The 18,376-nt window shown below is 31.4% G+C and overlaps 4 protein-coding genes and 1 non-coding gene across 5 annotated transcripts; 1 reads left to right on the forward strand and 4 right to left on the reverse strand.

The window, feature by feature from the left end:
* Positions 1–786: 786 nt before the first annotated feature.
* On the reverse strand, positions 787–1,672 carry LOC122588643 (dehydration-responsive element-binding protein 1E-like). Its single transcript, XM_043760799.1, has one exon. It carries the CDS (start codon positions 1,544–1,546, stop codon positions 908–910), a length of 639 nt encoding a protein of 212 aa, XP_043616734.1. The 5' UTR covers positions 1,547–1,672; the 3' UTR covers positions 787–907.
* Positions 1,673–6,610: 4,938 nt separating this feature from the next.
* On the reverse strand, positions 6,611–7,513 carry LOC122587069 (dehydration-responsive element-binding protein 1E-like). Its single transcript, XM_043759142.1, has one exon. The coding sequence runs from the start codon at positions 7,415–7,417 to the stop codon at positions 6,761–6,763; it is 657 nt and encodes a 218-aa protein (XP_043615077.1). The 5' UTR covers positions 7,418–7,513; the 3' UTR covers positions 6,611–6,760.
* Positions 7,514–10,747: 3,234 nt separating this feature from the next.
* On the forward strand, positions 10,748–10,847 carry LOC122590338. Its single transcript, XR_006322477.1, has one exon. It is a non-coding gene; the product is annotated as a U6 spliceosomal RNA (small nuclear RNA).
* Positions 10,848–13,680: 2,833 nt separating this feature from the next.
* Positions 13,681–14,292, reverse strand: LOC122587117 (dehydration-responsive element-binding protein 1E-like). The gene has a single exon (XM_043759198.1). The coding sequence runs from the start codon at positions 14,290–14,292 to the stop codon at positions 13,681–13,683; it is 612 nt and encodes a 203-aa protein (XP_043615133.1).
* A 2,790-nt stretch (positions 14,293–17,082) lies between these two features.
* On the reverse strand, positions 17,083–17,709 carry LOC122587116 (dehydration-responsive element-binding protein 1E-like). The gene has a single exon (XM_043759196.1). The coding sequence runs from the start codon at positions 17,707–17,709 to the stop codon at positions 17,083–17,085; it is 627 nt and encodes a 208-aa protein (XP_043615131.1).
* Positions 17,710–18,376: the final 667 nt, after the last annotated feature.

The raw sequence follows: 18,376 nt of genomic DNA on the forward strand, positions 1-18,376 counted from the left end.
TTATATATTATTTTTGTAGTTTTCCTAAATATATATCTTAATTTGTATTTTTATTTTTTATAATGAAATGATTATTTGCTTATTTAATATTGTGTTTTTTAATTAATGTAATGTGTCTTTTTAATTTAATTTGAATCATAATATGCTATCTGTAAATTCGATTCAATCATAATAATATCATATTAAGTTGGGGGTAACATAAGTTCAATGTATTCTATTAATTAAGGTGACCGAATTGCACCAACAAACTCAGGTTTGCATTAATAGAGAGGGTCTAAGAATATCAATAACAACAAGCAAGTTGTAGGTAGTGATGGTTGCGGCAGGGAGTTGGTGGCTGTGGTGGAGGCGCCGACGAGATATGGGTGTGACTTGCAGTTTAAGAATATTTACTGAAAGAGTATTGCAGGTAGTGGTTTACGAAATGAGGAATAAATGACGTACGTATAATTATAGATGGGCGTTTTAGATATATCTAAGCTTTGAATGAGTTGAAAAGCAATAAGCAACATATTTTATCAGGAAATATTGATTGATAATACTAATACTTAAGTTCGATCTTTTTAGCCTCCAAAAAAAGTTGAGACTTTCCTACACGCACTGCACTTCTAATGTGTGTTTGTTTGTTTCTTTGTATTTACCGATTTCGGCGCTTCTGATAATAATTAGTCATTGTATGAATCATATATTTGGCTCTACTAGCTAGCTAGAGATACAAATTAATAGTATTAAACCATTCAATATATAACTACTACAAATATAAATATCCATACAGATTGTGTTCTTATTCTACTTACCTTAAATTGTCCACAACTAGATTTAGGCTAAAGAGAAAAAAAATATGGACAAGCAAACAACACAGACAATAAATAAATCAAAAAATATATAGAGGAACACGAAAAATGGCCTAAAAGCTCCATAGAGGCATTTCATCACTAAATTCCATTTCATTCATAGAGTTGTTACCATTTGCCACTATTTGATCATGAGGTGGTGATAACATGAGTGCATTCGCCATTCTGTCAATAAATCCGGGCATTTCTTCTTCATCCTCATAACAATCATTTTCCGGCAACTCCGTTTGTTGATCTGTCACAGCTTCTTCTTCTTCTTCCTCATGTCTAAAACTCTCGGCCGCCTCTGCGGCGGCCTTTTGTATATCTTTTGTATCATTTGACTCAGGGACGGGCAACCGCCACACTGAGTCAGCAAAATTTAGACACGCGGATGGACCCCGCATGGCTATAACAGCCACGTCATGTGCCCTGGCTGCCATTATTGCATTTGTATGTGTCCCTAACCACACCCTTGATTGTGTAATTGGATGTCTAACTTCACAAACCCATTTACCATTGTCTCTACTTCTTACTCCTCTGTAAACCGGGTGTCGGGTCTCTTTAAACTTTTTCCTTCCGGCTCGTTTTTTCGGGTTTTCTGACGCCAACATCACTTCCGGTTCCGGATAAGTATCTCCAATAGTAGTACTACTACTTGAAGGGGATGATGAAGACTCATGTGGAGGAAAGTGGTAATTACCGGAATCCATATATCTATATATATTTATATTATTATATATAGTAGTAGTGTTTTATATTGGTAGTAGTTTTCAAGTTATATGAGTGATGAAGTACTGAAGTTAATATTATTGCTTGAGTTATAAGCAAAATGACGGTTTATTTATAGATAATTATGTGTGTACAGTCAGCCAGCCAGCCAGCCAGGTAGCACCTGTGTGTGTGTGTGTGTGTGTGGTGGGAAAGTTGCATATGGGTCAAATCTAGTGATCGATTTGGCAAGTATATATGTGTATGTGGTGGGAGGGTTAGATGGGTCAATCAAGGGACATTTAAGACGCGTGGCACCCATGGTGGAAAATCATATTAATTTTACACTTTAACTTTAGGTTTATTCTAGAGCATATAATATATATGGGTCCTGATCGATGAAGCAAAACAAATTAGGGAACATTAAGCCCCCCTTGTTCATGAGCGATTCGAAACGAATTGTGGATAGTGCTTGACTACTGGTTCTGTGCCCCTATACCCCTGCCTTTTGAACACAATGAATTAATTAATTTATATGTTAAATAACATAAGTATAAATACAACAAAAAAGTATATATTATATTGTTCAGATAAATAATTAGAAAGGATATAATTACAAAATCATATTATCAAGCAACATAATGCAATAAGAGAGCAGGCTCAAAGGGAACGGATATTAATGATGGCAAGGTGAATCGCCCCATAAAAGGTGGACACGGCAAACTATAACCAAAAATAAGTGTGACTAGAGCGTCTAAATTACCCTGAACTAGATTGGACCAGACGATCTAAGATGTTTTTGTATGTTTATATTCATAAGCATCAGGACGTACCTACATGTGGGGCAAGAGAGGCTAATGCCCTTTCAAAATTTAGCTTTTGTTATGTATTTTTTTAATTTTTCAACAAATTTTTAAATTTTTACTATAGGTTTTTAACGTTTTCATGTAATTATAGAAATATTCGTACACATGTGATCAAGAATCCAAATCTCCACATAATTGTATAACGGATGATAATCCATGTCTCCACACAATTATAAACTTCAAAATTACACATAAGTTATTCAGAAAATAATCAAAAAACAATTTTCATGTAAAACATAATTATCGGTTAAACTTGATTTGAAAAGTTCTCAAATATTCTCGCAAAAAAAATGGTTCTCAAAATAACTTTTCACTTATTGTTGTTGTATATATATATAAATGCAAAAGCATTTTCAATCTTTACACAAAGTGGTGTATCACTTATCTAGGATTGTGAACTGATATTATGTAATGAACAGATAGAAAAAAGATGTTTCAAAACATATAAAGCAAGATGAAGTATCAATATTTATAGGTGTGAAACATAGAATTATTATTTTTTAATAAAAAATGGAACAAAAATATAATATTCTTCTTGAAAAAGTATGTGAGAAATTTTATTTTGGATATGTCTATTATGTCACATATCATATATTTCGATAATAATAATCAAATATTGCAAGAACAAAGGTTAATTAGATTAAGATAATTTCTTACTGAAGTAAGAAAAATATAACCGGTAATGACTCCTAAAAGAGTAAAAATTAAATTGAATAAATTGTTGGATCATTAAGATTTAATTATAAAACTGTACGGAGTCAATAATGATACTCTACTAGGTTCTTGTGGGCAATAGACAACCACAACTTTCTTGTAGGCCCTATTGTTTCTCGACCCCAAACAAGAAAATAGGAAATAGCTAAAGAGAAATTGATTTAATTAAGTTAATCTGTATTCACATATTCGTCCGAATAACGAAAAATTGGAATCCTTGTATTAAGAAAAGGACCTTTTACACGTCATACAAATTACAACCAATTATTACTATAGTTTAACTTTGATATATGTAGTGATAGAACGAATTAATATATTAAAAGTATGATCGAAGAAATGGAAAAGTAAAATAAGGAGATACAGAACATATACTATATAATACTTGTGGCAAACTTTAACTTGATTGGGTCTATTTGCTTTGTCTTGTTTTTGAGTTCTTAAGGTGTATCTTGGCATGTTTTTTGCTTAATTCATTTGTTATTTTGATTGTAGTCAAGCATTGCTTGTTAGATTTATAAAATTTCTCCCGGTACATCTCTTATCAAAAAGATGAAAAATCCTTTATATGGTTGTCATATTATCAAAATTACACAAAAATGGTTCGATATGAACATCACAAATGTCGATACAATTTTTTAACACTTTTCTATTTATCTATATCTATATTTATACTATATTATAAAGTAAATAGGGTTTCAATTTTCAACTTTTAATTTCAACAATGTACACATGATAATGCATGATGTATCAAACATCAATATTTACAACTTTCTCCCTCTTTCGTAAATCATTTTATTTCTTTAATCTTTCAAAATCTTTTATCTCATAAACCGTACATCGATAAATTATAAAAATTATATGGGTGTTCTTAAAATTCAATGTTATTTCATTAGAGATGTCATTCGATATACTTTCGACGAATTTTTAAATCCGAGGACGGAGCCCGTGCCGCTAAGGCATTTGGCTATGACACTTTCTGACATATCAACTCTTATGACCTATTACACTATATGACCTATCACACTGACTATATTACCGCTGCAACATGCGGGTATTTGCTCTCGTTTGCATAAACGGTGTGTTTAGTTAATATCTACGGAAACGAAGGAATAGCTTTCATTCCCATTGGAAATGATCTGTCAATAGTCGTGAAATTAATAATTAGATATGAAACCCATTGGCATTACTCCATAAGATTAATTAGAAATACAAAAACCCATAAAAAATAATGTGATGTAAATGAAATAAGATGGACCGTCAGATGCACCTGAGATTTTACTTTAACGTCATGAGTTCGAACTTTGACGGATGTATGGTCATATATTTTTCCTTAAAGCATCACTAATTAAAAGATGATTTAAAACGAAATCTATATAAAATCTGTTCACTTTCCCTCTTTAAACCCAAATCCATCTTACAAGTTATAACCAAACACGTACCCCCTAACTTTACGCAAATACCTCTGCCTTTTCTTTGCACAAGATATAAACATGTCTCCTTCAAGGGAAAAACAAAACACGCCGAAGAAGATATTTACCTTGAATATTATTATGTTGCTAGAAAGTGACTGAAATTAAAGCGTGTCCTTTTCTTACACCATACCGTGGGTCCGACTTCAAACACCTTCCTATCTTGTCTTCGATTTCTAGCCATGTATTTATTAAAATGTTTCAATAAACATTTAACCATAACAAGTATTTGTTAATGTAAGCTTACCTACTCGATCCACTTTAGTTTTCGATTTTAGCTGACCTTAATTTCTATGTTATTGAATGTATTTATTTGGAGACAAATATCCAGATAATTAATTAAATAGGCAACATTTGCCACGACGAGTTTGTATAGATAGGAGGATCTTTATGGAGCTAACTAAAAGATTCTCGGCATTAAGCTAGAAAAGCTTTGCATTAATGATATTATTTTCGGAGAGGAACATGTTAATTTATTATTTTACTCTCCATAACTCTACTCCTCGATTATTTTAAGCCTTTGTGATTGCTATCAATCTTAATTATATTTTGTTCTAGACTATTACTTATAGATCTTACTGATGATTACTTCCATCTCGAATATATAACTACCTTAATTGGCCTAATGTTCTACAAGAGATATATTTCAGTATCAAATATCGTTAGCGCAGAAAATTGAGAGGGAAATTAATGGTCACAGAGATATTTTATTAAGATACTTGCGTCGGAACAAAATAGATTTGTCGACAAAAACCTCATCGGCAAATCTGTTTATTTGTTTTACATATATAGATAAATAGATATTGTTGTATGTTATTTTTTATATTTGTCATTTTCCATTTACTTTTATACGCTTTTAGTTTTGCTATTACAGTGGTATGTTAAAGATCCAAATAAATTGTTAAAAATTACTTTAACTTAATAAACCTTTTACTTTCCAAATTATGATGAGAGTTGAACGAGAAGTTACCTAGATAATATTGTGTTATATTTCATTTTGTACTTAGTTAAAAATTACTTTAATTAACATATTTCATTTTGTACAAAAGTTTTATTGATTTCCATGGAGAGGCACTCGATCAGTTAAGTTGTACTGTAAACTCGATTAAAACAATATATGTATTCTATTATGAGTGAGTACCACTCTTGTGTGGTGAGTTGGAGGAGATTCAAAACACATCGTTTCAAAAAGTTGTATTATTAAATGTCGTTTTTGATTTTTCATATATCTATAAAAGAGATTATTAAAGGATACCAATACAGAATCGTATATATATTGCAACTTATTAGTTCGCTTTAGCTCCGAAAACGTTGAGACTTCATACACATGTCTAATGTGTATGTGTTTGTTTGTTAATTAGTTTTACCATTACCGGTGTCTTTATAAATGATTAATAGTCATTTTATAAAGCATATCTAGTTACAGAGATTCGATTAGACGACATTCCAACAAATTCTCCTTGATCTGGTAGCGATAAACTAGATAAGAGGTCTTAATATTGCACCGACTTACAATAGGATTCTCGAAGCCAAATGTTTTGTTCGGTAGTAGTTTCTTTGAAATCATTGAAACGGAGTAAGTTATAGACTACTCCAAGGCTCCGTTTCTTTTTTACTCAATAAACTTAATACTTAACAACTTAATTATTCAATCAAATTTCATGTTTTTTTTTTTGACTTAATAAACAAAATTAACCGTCAATTAATTATTTTTCACTTAATACGTATAGACATTTTTAACGCAGTCAGTCACTTAATACATTCAGCACTTGATGACTTAAAAAAAAGAAGCCCCAAATCTCAAACTCAACAATAGTAAAAACGAGTACTTGTTTTGTTGTCCTATCTAAGTATATCTAGTCGTTGTAAGATATTTTTTTTCTTAGCTTATTCGATATATACTAATACAGTCTTTATAAAGTAATTATTTTGTCAAAATTCATTGTTAAAAGGAAAAGAATTTTTTTTTACCAGGGGTACAAAGAAATAGTGTAAAACGTACAATTCAGAAAAAAAATACAGTACGAAATTGTGTTCATATCTTATTTACGTTAAATTGTCCACAAATAGATTTTTTGCTCCTAAAGGAAAATTCGGACAATAAAACAGCAGACAAATAAAAAAATTTAAAAAATATATATATGAAAGCCCGAAGACAAATAATGGCCTAAAAACTCCATAAAGTCATCTCATCACTGAAGTCCAAATCATTTATAAAGTTACCATACCCCACCATTTCAGGTGGGGATACCATGAGCCCATTTGCCATGCTGTCAATAAATCCGGGCATATCTTCTTCATCCACATAACACTCATGATCATCATTTTCCGGCATCTCCTCATCAATCATCATCACAACTTGTATTTCATCTTCTTTCATATGTCTAAATGTCTCGGCCGCCTCCGCCGCGGCCTTTTGTATATCTTTTATATCATTTGACTCAGGGGCGGGCAGCCGCCACACTGAGTCAGCAAAATTTAGACACGCGGATGGACCCCGCATGGCTAAAACAGCCACGTCATGTGCCCTGGCTGCCATTATAGCATTTGTATGTGTCCCTAACCACACTCTTGATTGTGTAATTGGATCTCTCACTTCACAAACCCATTTGCCATTGTCTCTGCTTCTTACTCCCCTGTAAATCGGGTGTCGGGTTTCCTTAAACTTCTTCCTTCCGGCCCGTTTTTTCGGGTTTTCTGAAGCCAACATCACTTCTGATTCTGAATAAGTATTTGTATCTCCAATATTGGTACTATTATTGGTGTTGTAATGATACCTTGAAGGGGATGAAGATATTGTAGGAAAAAGGTAATATGAATCCATGTATGTAATGTATATATATCTATTTATAGTAGTTTCTATAAGTAGTAGTTTTCAAGTTATATGAGTGAAGTAATTGATTGAATTGTAAGCAAATGGTGGTGTATTTATAGATAATTGTGTGCTCTGTGTGTACAGTCAGCCAACCATATATAGCAAATGTATGTATATGTGGTGGGAAGGTTGCTGAGGGGTCAACTCAAGGGACTGAATCGCAATTTGTATGTGTCTGTGTGGGGAAGGTTGCATATCAAGTGACCTTATTTTGTTTAATACGCGTGGCATCCAAGGTGGAAAATAATAATTATTTTACACTTTAATTAATCAACTTGAGTTTAATATTCATTCAATATTGTCTTCGATCTCGATCTTTTATAAAGAAAACACAGTTTGTCATGAAATTGTTTGATTACATCAAATAAATTAAGGAATTGAACATTCATCCTTGATGAAAATTTCTTAAGTTAAATATAATCTTGATTGATTTTTATGAGTTGAAAATTATATGGGATATTTACATTTAGTCCGATTTATTAGTTTTATTAATTTTTATTATCTCACAAACTCAATTTGGTTTGTCAAGATCTTGAAACAATTTTCATATATTTATAAATGTTGTATGAAAAACTTATGCAGCGCATTTCTATCATGCAAGAACAAAGCCCGAATTAGATATTTTTCTTTCTAAATTAAGATAAGTTTAAAAGATTAGGACCTCCTGGAAGAATAAAGATTATTATATTATTGAAACTGAATAGATATTTAATTAACGGAAATAATTGTTGGGCATATTCGTCAATAAGTAAATGTGTACGGAAAAAATTCTTGGTGGGATATTTACATTTAGTCCGATTTATTAGTTTTATTAATTTTTATTATCTCACAAACTCAATTTGGTTTGTCAAGATCTTGAAACAATTTTCATATATTTATAAATGTTGTATGAAAAACTTATGCAGCGCATTTCTATCATGCAAGAACAAAGCCCGAATTAGATATTTTTCTTTCTAAATTAAGATAAGTTTAAAAGATTAGGACCTCCTGGAAGAATAAAGATTATTATATTATTGAAACTGAATAGATATTTAATTAGCGGAAATAATTGTTGGGCATATTCGTCAATAAGTAAAAGTGTACGGAAAAAATTCTTGGTGGGCAATTGAGAACCACAAGATTTTTGTATTCTTGTAGGGCCCCTATGTTTCTAGACCCAAACAAAAAATAGTTGGGAGAGAATATGATTTAGTTTATTGTTAAGATGACAAATCAGCACTGTTATATATTCACATTTCACACATTCATCCGGATAAACAAAAATGGGAATCCCGGTGATCAGAAAAAGGACTTTTTACGCAATACACAAATTAGACCATTTATCACAATCATTTACTTTAATTCATGTAATGATACAACGAACTGAGAATATGATCGAAAAAAATGTAATACGTACAACACATATGGTAAACTCAGTATTTATTTTTTTTTGAAATTTTTTTTTATTAAAACAGCTAACTTTTATTTATAATACAATGCTACAGCAAGGCGTCGAAGCATAACTCAAACAATTAGAATTACAATAAAAAAAGACTCATTGCCCATAATGGCTATGAAAAACTAATTTTCCTATCACGACTAGAAATAAAAAAAAATGATAAAGAGACAATAGAGTGAAAAACCTCACTGACCGATTAATTTTTTTTTTGGTAATGATCAATCCTTCTAATTTGTTAGCCTAAATATCTTTCTGATTTATAGAATCACGACATGTGAAAGATCAGAGGGTGAGGTATCCACATGTCACCATTTAAAACTTTTAGAAAGATTTTTAGACTAAACTTTTAAAAGGATAAATCATTTTTATTTTTTTTAATCTAATTTGCTTTGGTGTTCTCAAGGTGTATTGGGTTTTGTGTGGTTCACTTGATATTTTGACTGTGAAATTGCTTGTTTGATTTATGAAATTTGTCACGTATAACCGTTTATCCCAAAAAAAAACCCCTTATTGCATTGTTACATTATACAAAATATTTGTTCTCTTAATATAAACCATATATATATAGAGAGAGAAATTGTCACGAATTGTTTTTGTGTTTTGCTCGATTCGCATTTTGATTCATATGTTTTTTTTATTATTAGGTGTCCATGTACTTTTCATTTTATTGCTAGTTGTCTCTGCCAATAACAACTGTTAGTTTTCATCCGTTAAACCTTTCATGTGCAATGCACATGAGGACATTTTCGTCCAGTTTTTAACCATAGGGACTATTTGTGATAAAACATCTTTGAGGGACTATTTGTAATAAAAGACAAAAACTCATCATTTTCTTCCATCTCTCACTTCCACCACCAGCCAAACTTTCGGTCACCGTCACAGTCTCCTGCCGCCGCTCATTTTCACCATAAAAAACTCCGGCCATCATCCCCAACAACAATTAGGTTTTCATCTTTAACCCTAAGCCTTAATTACTTAATCACAACCACAGAACCGTCGTCATCATTGCTGCTCCGCCACTCTACCATCGTTGTTATTGCTGTTTTGTTTTTCAACCACCACTACACGACTCCATAACATCCCAAGAAAGTATGAAACGCAAGTAACGATCTTCTTAATAAATCCATTTCGTCCCTCTCTCTAAAACCCTAATCTTTTTTTTTTTTTTTCTATTTCTCTCTTACACAGCCACGCGCCACCGGACTACCACCACTTAACGACGGTCTAGAAAGAAGAAGGGATGTTCAAGCTTCAATACAGGTTGTTATAGATCTGAGCATACTTGATTATTATGTTTTTCTCTTCGGTTTTGGTTTGAACCACCATAGACCAACACTTTTCACCACCTTTAATCACCACCGTGAACCATCACTATTTTGTCAATGTTTTCGAGACTGAAATGGTCGAATTTTGTCAATGTTTTGGTAACCATAGTGGGATGGTAGTTCTCGGTTTCCAACGAACTTTTCCGGCGGTAGCAAGTGGTGGTCGCCCGGTCAGGAATGGTGGTCGGAATTGTGTGAGAGAAGGAATACAATTTTTTTTTTTAATCCAATGTTTTGATTACAAATAGTCCATGTGGTTATGAACCTGACGATTATACCCTCATGTGCATTGCATATGAGGGGTTTAACAAAGCAAAACTAACGGTTGTTAGTGTTAGGGACGGTTGGCAATGAAAATGAAATGTACAGAGATTCCTAATGATAAAAAAAGTAGAGGGTTGAAAATGCGAATCGAGCAAACCACATGGACGATTTGTGATAGTTTCTCATATATATATATATATATATATATATATATAGCACCAAATGGATGTTGAAGCAACGAATCGAACCAAAGTCTCTTCGGGAACATCCGATAAAATTTGAAACGATACATAGAAGATTAACATGGCTCCTTCGCAAGGATAAAATTTAGAACGATACAAAGAATATTAGTATGGCTCCTGGAAGTATGGCTCCTGGAAGGATGACATGCACAAATATAAAATAGCATCATATATACGTAACAAAGTGGATTCTTTTTTTATGCACTTAGTCTATTTATTTGTATTAAGTGGGTGTTTTATTATTTATCTATATCTATACTTTATTAATAAATAAACTATTTTTTTCTCTTTTTAACTCTCTACTTTTAAAATATCCAAATACACTTAAGTTTCAATACATTCCTAACTCATAAACTAAATTTACCCAATATATCCCTAAAATATTTTCACTTATATTTATCCAAACTATCTATCTCCTTTATTCATTAATTTAAATATTTCTACCTAATATCTCTACAATACTCTTAATAAATAAAGTTATTTACAAAAGATACATCCCTTAACAATAAAATAACTAAACTATCATTTACATCAATTACTTTTAGATTAATAATCACATCATTCCCATTACCACTTCAAGCACCACCCGTTGTCGCTACCACCGCCGCATTGCGCGAGTACCCATCTTGTATATATATATATATATATATATATATATATGGGAATGAGAAAATGGTTTTCATTTCCATTTAAAGGTAAACATTACGAAAATTTGAGTCGAATTGTTGAAAATTAGTCTCATATATATTGAGTTTGAGCCGATGACCTTTTTATTTTTGGGCCTTATTTTGTTTCTTGCACAAAGTCTTCAAAAATTCGACAACATGGCCCTGACTTCGAAATTATCAATTGACCGGGATACAAAACACATAAATAAAATATACAATAATATTACTCGTATAAACTTACCATAAATTAATTGGACTTCAAAATCGATTCACATATATTCCCACATAAAATCCAGAGAGGCGTTTGTTTTGCAGAATATTTTTGAATGAATTGGAATCTGTTGAAAAAATTAGAATTTGAAGCAATTGGAAATGAAAAGTTTTAAAACTTGTCATCTGTTTGGTTGAGAGAATTCAACTAAAAAATCTGAATTGAAAATATAACAAATGACAAAATTACCCTTTATAATAAAACTAAAATAATAATAATAATAACAATAATACTATAATTATAATACAATATAAAATTAAAAAGTTATATTAAATTAAAAAAGCATAATAAATTATATAATACTTATTATTATATTTAATTAAAAAATAAAAATAGAAATTAATTAATAAAAATGTTAATAATAATAAATAAATAAATAACAATGTTAAATAACTAAAAATTATAAATATTAATAATGATAATATATAATTAGAAAATTTTAATAATAATAAAATATAACAAAATATAATTCTTTATATTAATAAATATATCTAAATAAATAAAGTCATAATAAAAAATTAATTAAAAATAAATTATAACATATAAAAATGTTAATAGTAATAAGACAATAATAATAATGATAAAGTATTAAAAATAAAAAATATAAATAATAACAATAATATATTTACTAATGAAATAATAAAAATAATAACATTAATAAAAAATAATAAAATTAATAGTAAAAAAAATAAAATTTTTAATCATTATAATAAAATAATAATTATTTAATAATAATTACAATAATTATATTTAAAAACTATAAAATAACATTTAATAATAAATAAATAAAGACAATGTTAAAAAAGTAACCAAAAAATAATCATAATAATCGAATAACATAAAAAGGATAATTTAGTCAAAAATATAAATTTCAAAAGAATTGAAAACATTCCTTTGAATATGTGAAGGAATTGAATTCCTATGTTTAAGAGAATTTGATGGAATATTTTAAAATCCAATTTCATCAAAAACTCTAACCAAACATGAAATGGATGGAATTTGAATTTCAATTCTAATGAATTACATGGAATTCCTTCCAACCAAACACCCCCAAAGTGATTATGTCGACTAACTGTTAAAAAAAAGGTTTTGCTAAATAAAGTCCTAAGGGCTTTCGTTAAAATGCATTAATTAGTTGTACATTTGCCATAAAATTCAGGGGGTGGACTTTTAATTTGGAAATGTACAATCCTTTTATACATGTTAAGCAGAGGCGGTACCAGAAAAAATTCTAAAAGGGGCAAAATTAAAAATTCTGTGAAAAATAAATGTAAAGAGGGGCAAAATGTTAAAAACCTATAAAAAAGTTTTAAAAATTCATTAAAAATTTATAAATACATGATAAAATTCAAATTTTAAGGAGGGGCATTTGCCCCCCTCTAGTACCACCCTTAACATTAAGTGAAGCCCTAAATATATACTTTGTTTAACATTTTCTTAAAAAAATATCCATATTGTTATAAGCAAACACCCCTGATCAAATATATTATATTCGGCCTTTGGGCTTTGCACAGTCGTTTAAAATATAAACGTCCCCTTCAAAGAAAAAATAAAACACGCCAAAGAAGATATTTACATTTAATATAGTAAATACTCTGAAATATTAATATGCCATAAGAAAAGAAAGTGGCTATCACTTGCCAGTGACTCAAAATAAAAGGCGCGTCATCTTTCATCAAAATTAAACCGTAATATATTTCCTTTGGCAAATATAAACCACGAAGAATTCACATAAAGTTAAAACATTAGTACATAAGAATAAGATGATGACCTTTATATGTGGAGCTAAATGAAAACCTTCATTCAAAAAGTGCGATCGTCACTTGTCTAATAAAAATCTTTAAAAGCCACAATAATTAAAGAATTAAAAACAATCAAATATATATGTCTTAAACTCTTAATTAAATCTTGAATCCTAATCTATAAAAAAAAAAAAAAGAAATTTCTTGAATCCTAAAAATAAAACCAAAAAAGAAAGAAGCAATGAAATAATGATAAATTAAGCTAATAGCTCCATAAGGACATTTCATCAAAATGTTCCACGTCATCCATATAGTTACCATATCCAACCATATGAGGTGGAGGAGGTAACATTAACGCTTCTGCCATGCTATCAAGAAATCCCGGCATTTCTTCATCCATGCAACACACATTTTCCGGCGACTGATGATCAAATTCTTGACTTTTCTCCGCCACAATCTCCTCGGAATACCGAAAACCTTCAGCGGCTTCAGCCGCGGCTTTTTGTATATCTTTTATATCATTAGACTCAGGAACAGGCAACCGCCATACAGAGTCAGCAAAATTCAAACACGCGGACCGGCCACGTAAGGCTAAAACCGCCACGTCATGTGCCCTGGCTGCCATTTCAGCATTTGGATGTGTCCCTAGCCATACCCTTTCTTGTGTGGCTGGATGTCTGACTTCACACACCCATTTCCCGTTGGCCCTACTCCTTACTCCCCGATAAACCGGGTGTCGCGTCACCTTAAATTTCTTCCTTCCGGCTGGTTTTTTCGGGTTTTGAGAAGCCAGCATCACTTCCGGTTCTCCTTCTCCATCTGTGCTGCTTTTGTAATCAGATGGTGATGATGAATATTCCATGTAGGAATCCATAAACATCTTTATCTATATGTATATATTTGAGTGAGTGTTCTTGAGTTTGGTAGTTAAGTTGTTGTTGCAAGTAACTAGTGAAGTAATTGCTTGAGTTTTAAGTTATAGTTTGTATGAAATATGGCTCACTCTATTTATATGCATATATTTGTGAGTAGTGGTGGGGCTAAATTTATTGCCACTTGGGATTTGAGCGTGTTACTTAGTTGGTGGTAGAATATCATTTTTCCTACAAGGCGCGTGGTACGTGGAGGATTATATTGCATTTCTCTATTTTATCTTTTGTTTTTAGTACTTTTTTTTTGTTTTGTTGTGATGACTGTGAAAAGAATTACTCTATTATATTACCTCCAAAATGATGTGGCGTTTAAACCATATCAGGGTTTTCCAATGGCTACATTTTAGCGCGTAAACTTCAAACAATATTATTGTTTATTTTAACGGCAGAAAAAGAATATTATTGTTAGTTTAAATATACTCCTTTCCTTTGTTATTAAGATTCTGTTAATAGAAAGACTATTGTACTATATGCGTAATTATAACAAGACTATCTATATCTATATACTTTTTTAAAATAAACTTTCCCTCCCCTCTTTAATTTAAAAATCTGAAATGACATATTTACCTTACATCTTAATAAATTATCACTTCTATTTTATAAATTATGATTAAAATACCCTTAAAAATATTCAATCTCTATTTTTTCCTTACGCATAAACACATTGTAAAAACCGTAACTCAAAATCCGTCTCCCGCCTCCCCCTTTTCATGTGTCACGCAACAATTCATCACATCTCCGACCGACATGAAATTACTTTTACGTTAATAGCTACATCATCATCGTCGTCGTTATCTCTGCTGCATTGCACGAACACCAATATAGTTGAAATATATACGTGCATAATAGTGGGTAGTTTAAATGGATGTTATTTATACGTGCATAATAGTGGGTAGTTTAAATGGATGCTATTTTTTTGGAGATATAGATTACCAATGGACTACTGACTTATCTAATGAAGATGATTGAAGACGTTACGTGGTAGATAAAAAAACTTATGATACAATATGCAACTGTAAATAAGAGCATATGAGAATATGTGGCTGTCAATTTCCTTAATTTTGTTATAGATATTTTAACATCTTAATATTTTAATCCATAAAAAAATATGAGGGTTTTAACATGGGGGAAGGGAATATGAGGCTGTTAGACACCCAAGTTGGGTGAAAAACCCCTCAAATACCTTTTTTTAAAAGGTAAAAATCATGGGGGGCCATGTATTTATTTAAAATATTAAAATATTAGTATGTGAGGGGTTTTTCACCCAAGTTGGGTGCATAACAACCTCATAGTCACTTTTCCCTTTTAACATTTATATATTATACAATAAGTACTAAAAATTTAGTATGTGAGGGTAACTGTACATATGTTTGGGTATATTACAGTTACATAGTCACTTTTCTGTTTAATTTTCTCCTGTACTAAAAGGCTTAATGTTTATTTTCGACCACCTCACAGCTGTCAAGTTTAAATTAAGGGGGTATTTGGTTCGCGAAATTCACAGGAATTACTAGGAATTGAAATTTGAATTCCATACTTTACGTTGTTTGATTGAACTAAATGATGGAATTGGAATCTAAAACTTTCCTTTAAATTCCTTAACACAAAGAATTTATAATTCCTTCACAAAACCTATGGAAGTTTAAAATTCCAATGGAATTGAACAATTTGACTAAAAAAGCCCCACAAGTATATAAAAAGTATTTCCTCTTGAGCTGCCAATCTCTGTTGTAATGTCGCTACCAACCATTGCCACCAACCACCGCCACCAATTGCCTGACCCAATAACAAAGTCCCTCCCTGCCGCCATGACAGCCACCGCTGGTGGTTAAAAGCGGCCATTGACCACCATTTCTGTTGGACCAAAAACAACACCCGGGCCACTCACTACCATCGTTCATCGATTGATTAAAGACTAATGAACCAGCCATCAGAAACAAGCAACAACCACCGTGAACGGCCACCACCAACCACCACCAAACCAAGTACCACCAACAAGTTGTATGTTTTTCTTTTTTTTTAAAAGAAATATTTGATGAACATGGATTTTCTAATAAAAATGAGTTTCCTTTGAAAGAAAATAGAGAAAAGATTCTTGCTTTTACTTGTGTAAAAGGTGTTCCATGGCAGATAGGGAAGTGAATTATTGGTGGAGTATATCTATACATATACGAGGATGATATATTTATGGGTAAATTTGTCATTTAAAATGATATACTTTTTAATTCTTTTAACAAAATTTCATTAAATTCCACCAACCAAACATAAATTAAATATATTTTAAAACTTTCGAATTTTAACTAATTCTTTCATTTAACAGATTACAATTTCTTTTTAAAAACATTCTGTGAATTAAATTGTTCTTAAGATTTGGATGACTAAATCCTATGTAATGTCTTTTCTTTTGGTTTAATAAAAATTCTAATAAAAATAGTTAATCTATAGAAGGAGTAAAAACAATGAATATTTATGAGATATATATTAAATAGTTAATCTAGCTATTAACAGTAGTCTTTAACAAAAGTAGTCTTTAATTTGTTCCAAAGATTCATGAGATATATCATCACTTGTAGTCTAATAAAAAAATAGTTAATCCATAGAAGGAGCAAAAACAATGAATATTTATGTCTTAAACTCTTAACTAAACCTTGAATCTCCATTCGAACCAATCCTATCCTAATGAATAAAGAATAAATATATATGTAAATGAAATAATCAAATAAATGATGATGCTAATAACTCCATAAGGAGATGTCATCAAAATGTTCCACTACATCATTATCCCTGTAGTTACCATATTCAACCATTTGAGGTGGAGGTAACATTAGCGCTTCTGCCATGCTGTCAAGAAATCCCGGCATTTGTTCTTCATCCATGCAACACACATTTTCCGGCGACTGATGGTCAAATTCATCATTCTTCTCAACCACAACCTCCTCCTCCGAATATCGGAATCCTTCAGCGGCTTCAGCTGCAGCCTTTTGTATATCTTTTACATCATTAGACTCAGGAACAGGCAACCGCCATACAGAGTCAGCAAAATTCAAACACGCGGACCGACCACGCATGGCTAAAACCGCCACGTCATGCGCCCTGGCTGCCATTTCAGCATTTGGATGTGTCCCTAGCCATACCCTTTCTTGTGTGGCTGGATGTCTCACTTCACACACCCATTTCCCGTTGGCCCTACTCCTTACTCCCCGATAAACCGGGTGTCGCGTCACCTTGAACTTCTTCCGTCCGGCTGGCTTCTTCGGGTTTTGAGAAGCCAGCATCACTTCGGGTTCCGAAGAACCATCAGTACTACAGCTGCTTTTGTAATCAGCAGGTGAAGAATATCCCGCCATAAAGGTATCCATACACATCAATATTGGAATATATATTTGAGTGAGTGTCCTTCGATCAGTTGGTAGTTAAGTTGTTGTTGCAAGTTACTAGTGAAGTAATTGCTTGAGTTTTAAGTTATTAATAAGCAAAATGGCTCACTATCTATTTATATGCAAATGTTTGTATGTGGTGGTGGGGCTAAAGTTTTTAGCCAGTTGGGATTTGAGCGTGTTACTTAGCAGGAGGTATATTATTTTTCCATTCGAGGCGCGTGGCACGTGGAGGATTCTATTTGCATGTCTCTCTATTTTATACTGTATTTTGTTTTTAGTTTGGTTAAAATGAGTGAGGCAACCCTCAGGAAAAACTTATGACATATGTCTCTTTTTTTTTTTTTATTTACCTTTTTACTTTGAAACTAAAACATATATATTACATAAAATACATCCATAATAAAATAAAGCCACATAATTAATAAATAAAAATATTACAAGCCTTAATTAAAAAAACAACACTAAAACAACTGAAATTAGACTAAAACAACTTAAACAAATAAAAGTGAACATAACATAGTCCATAACGTAAATAAACTACGTATAGCCATATTTCTCTCTAATGTCTCGTTTCTTTCGGGTTTACCAAGATGACTATAGTCATTGATCAACACTTTCAACTCCGCTAAGTTGATTAGTTGATTTT

Source organism: Erigeron canadensis, chromosome 2 (assembly GCF_010389155.1).
Source record: "Erigeron canadensis isolate Cc75 chromosome 2, C_canadensis_v1, whole genome shotgun sequence".
NCBI lineage: Eukaryota > Viridiplantae > Streptophyta > Magnoliopsida > Asterales > Asteraceae > Erigeron > Erigeron canadensis.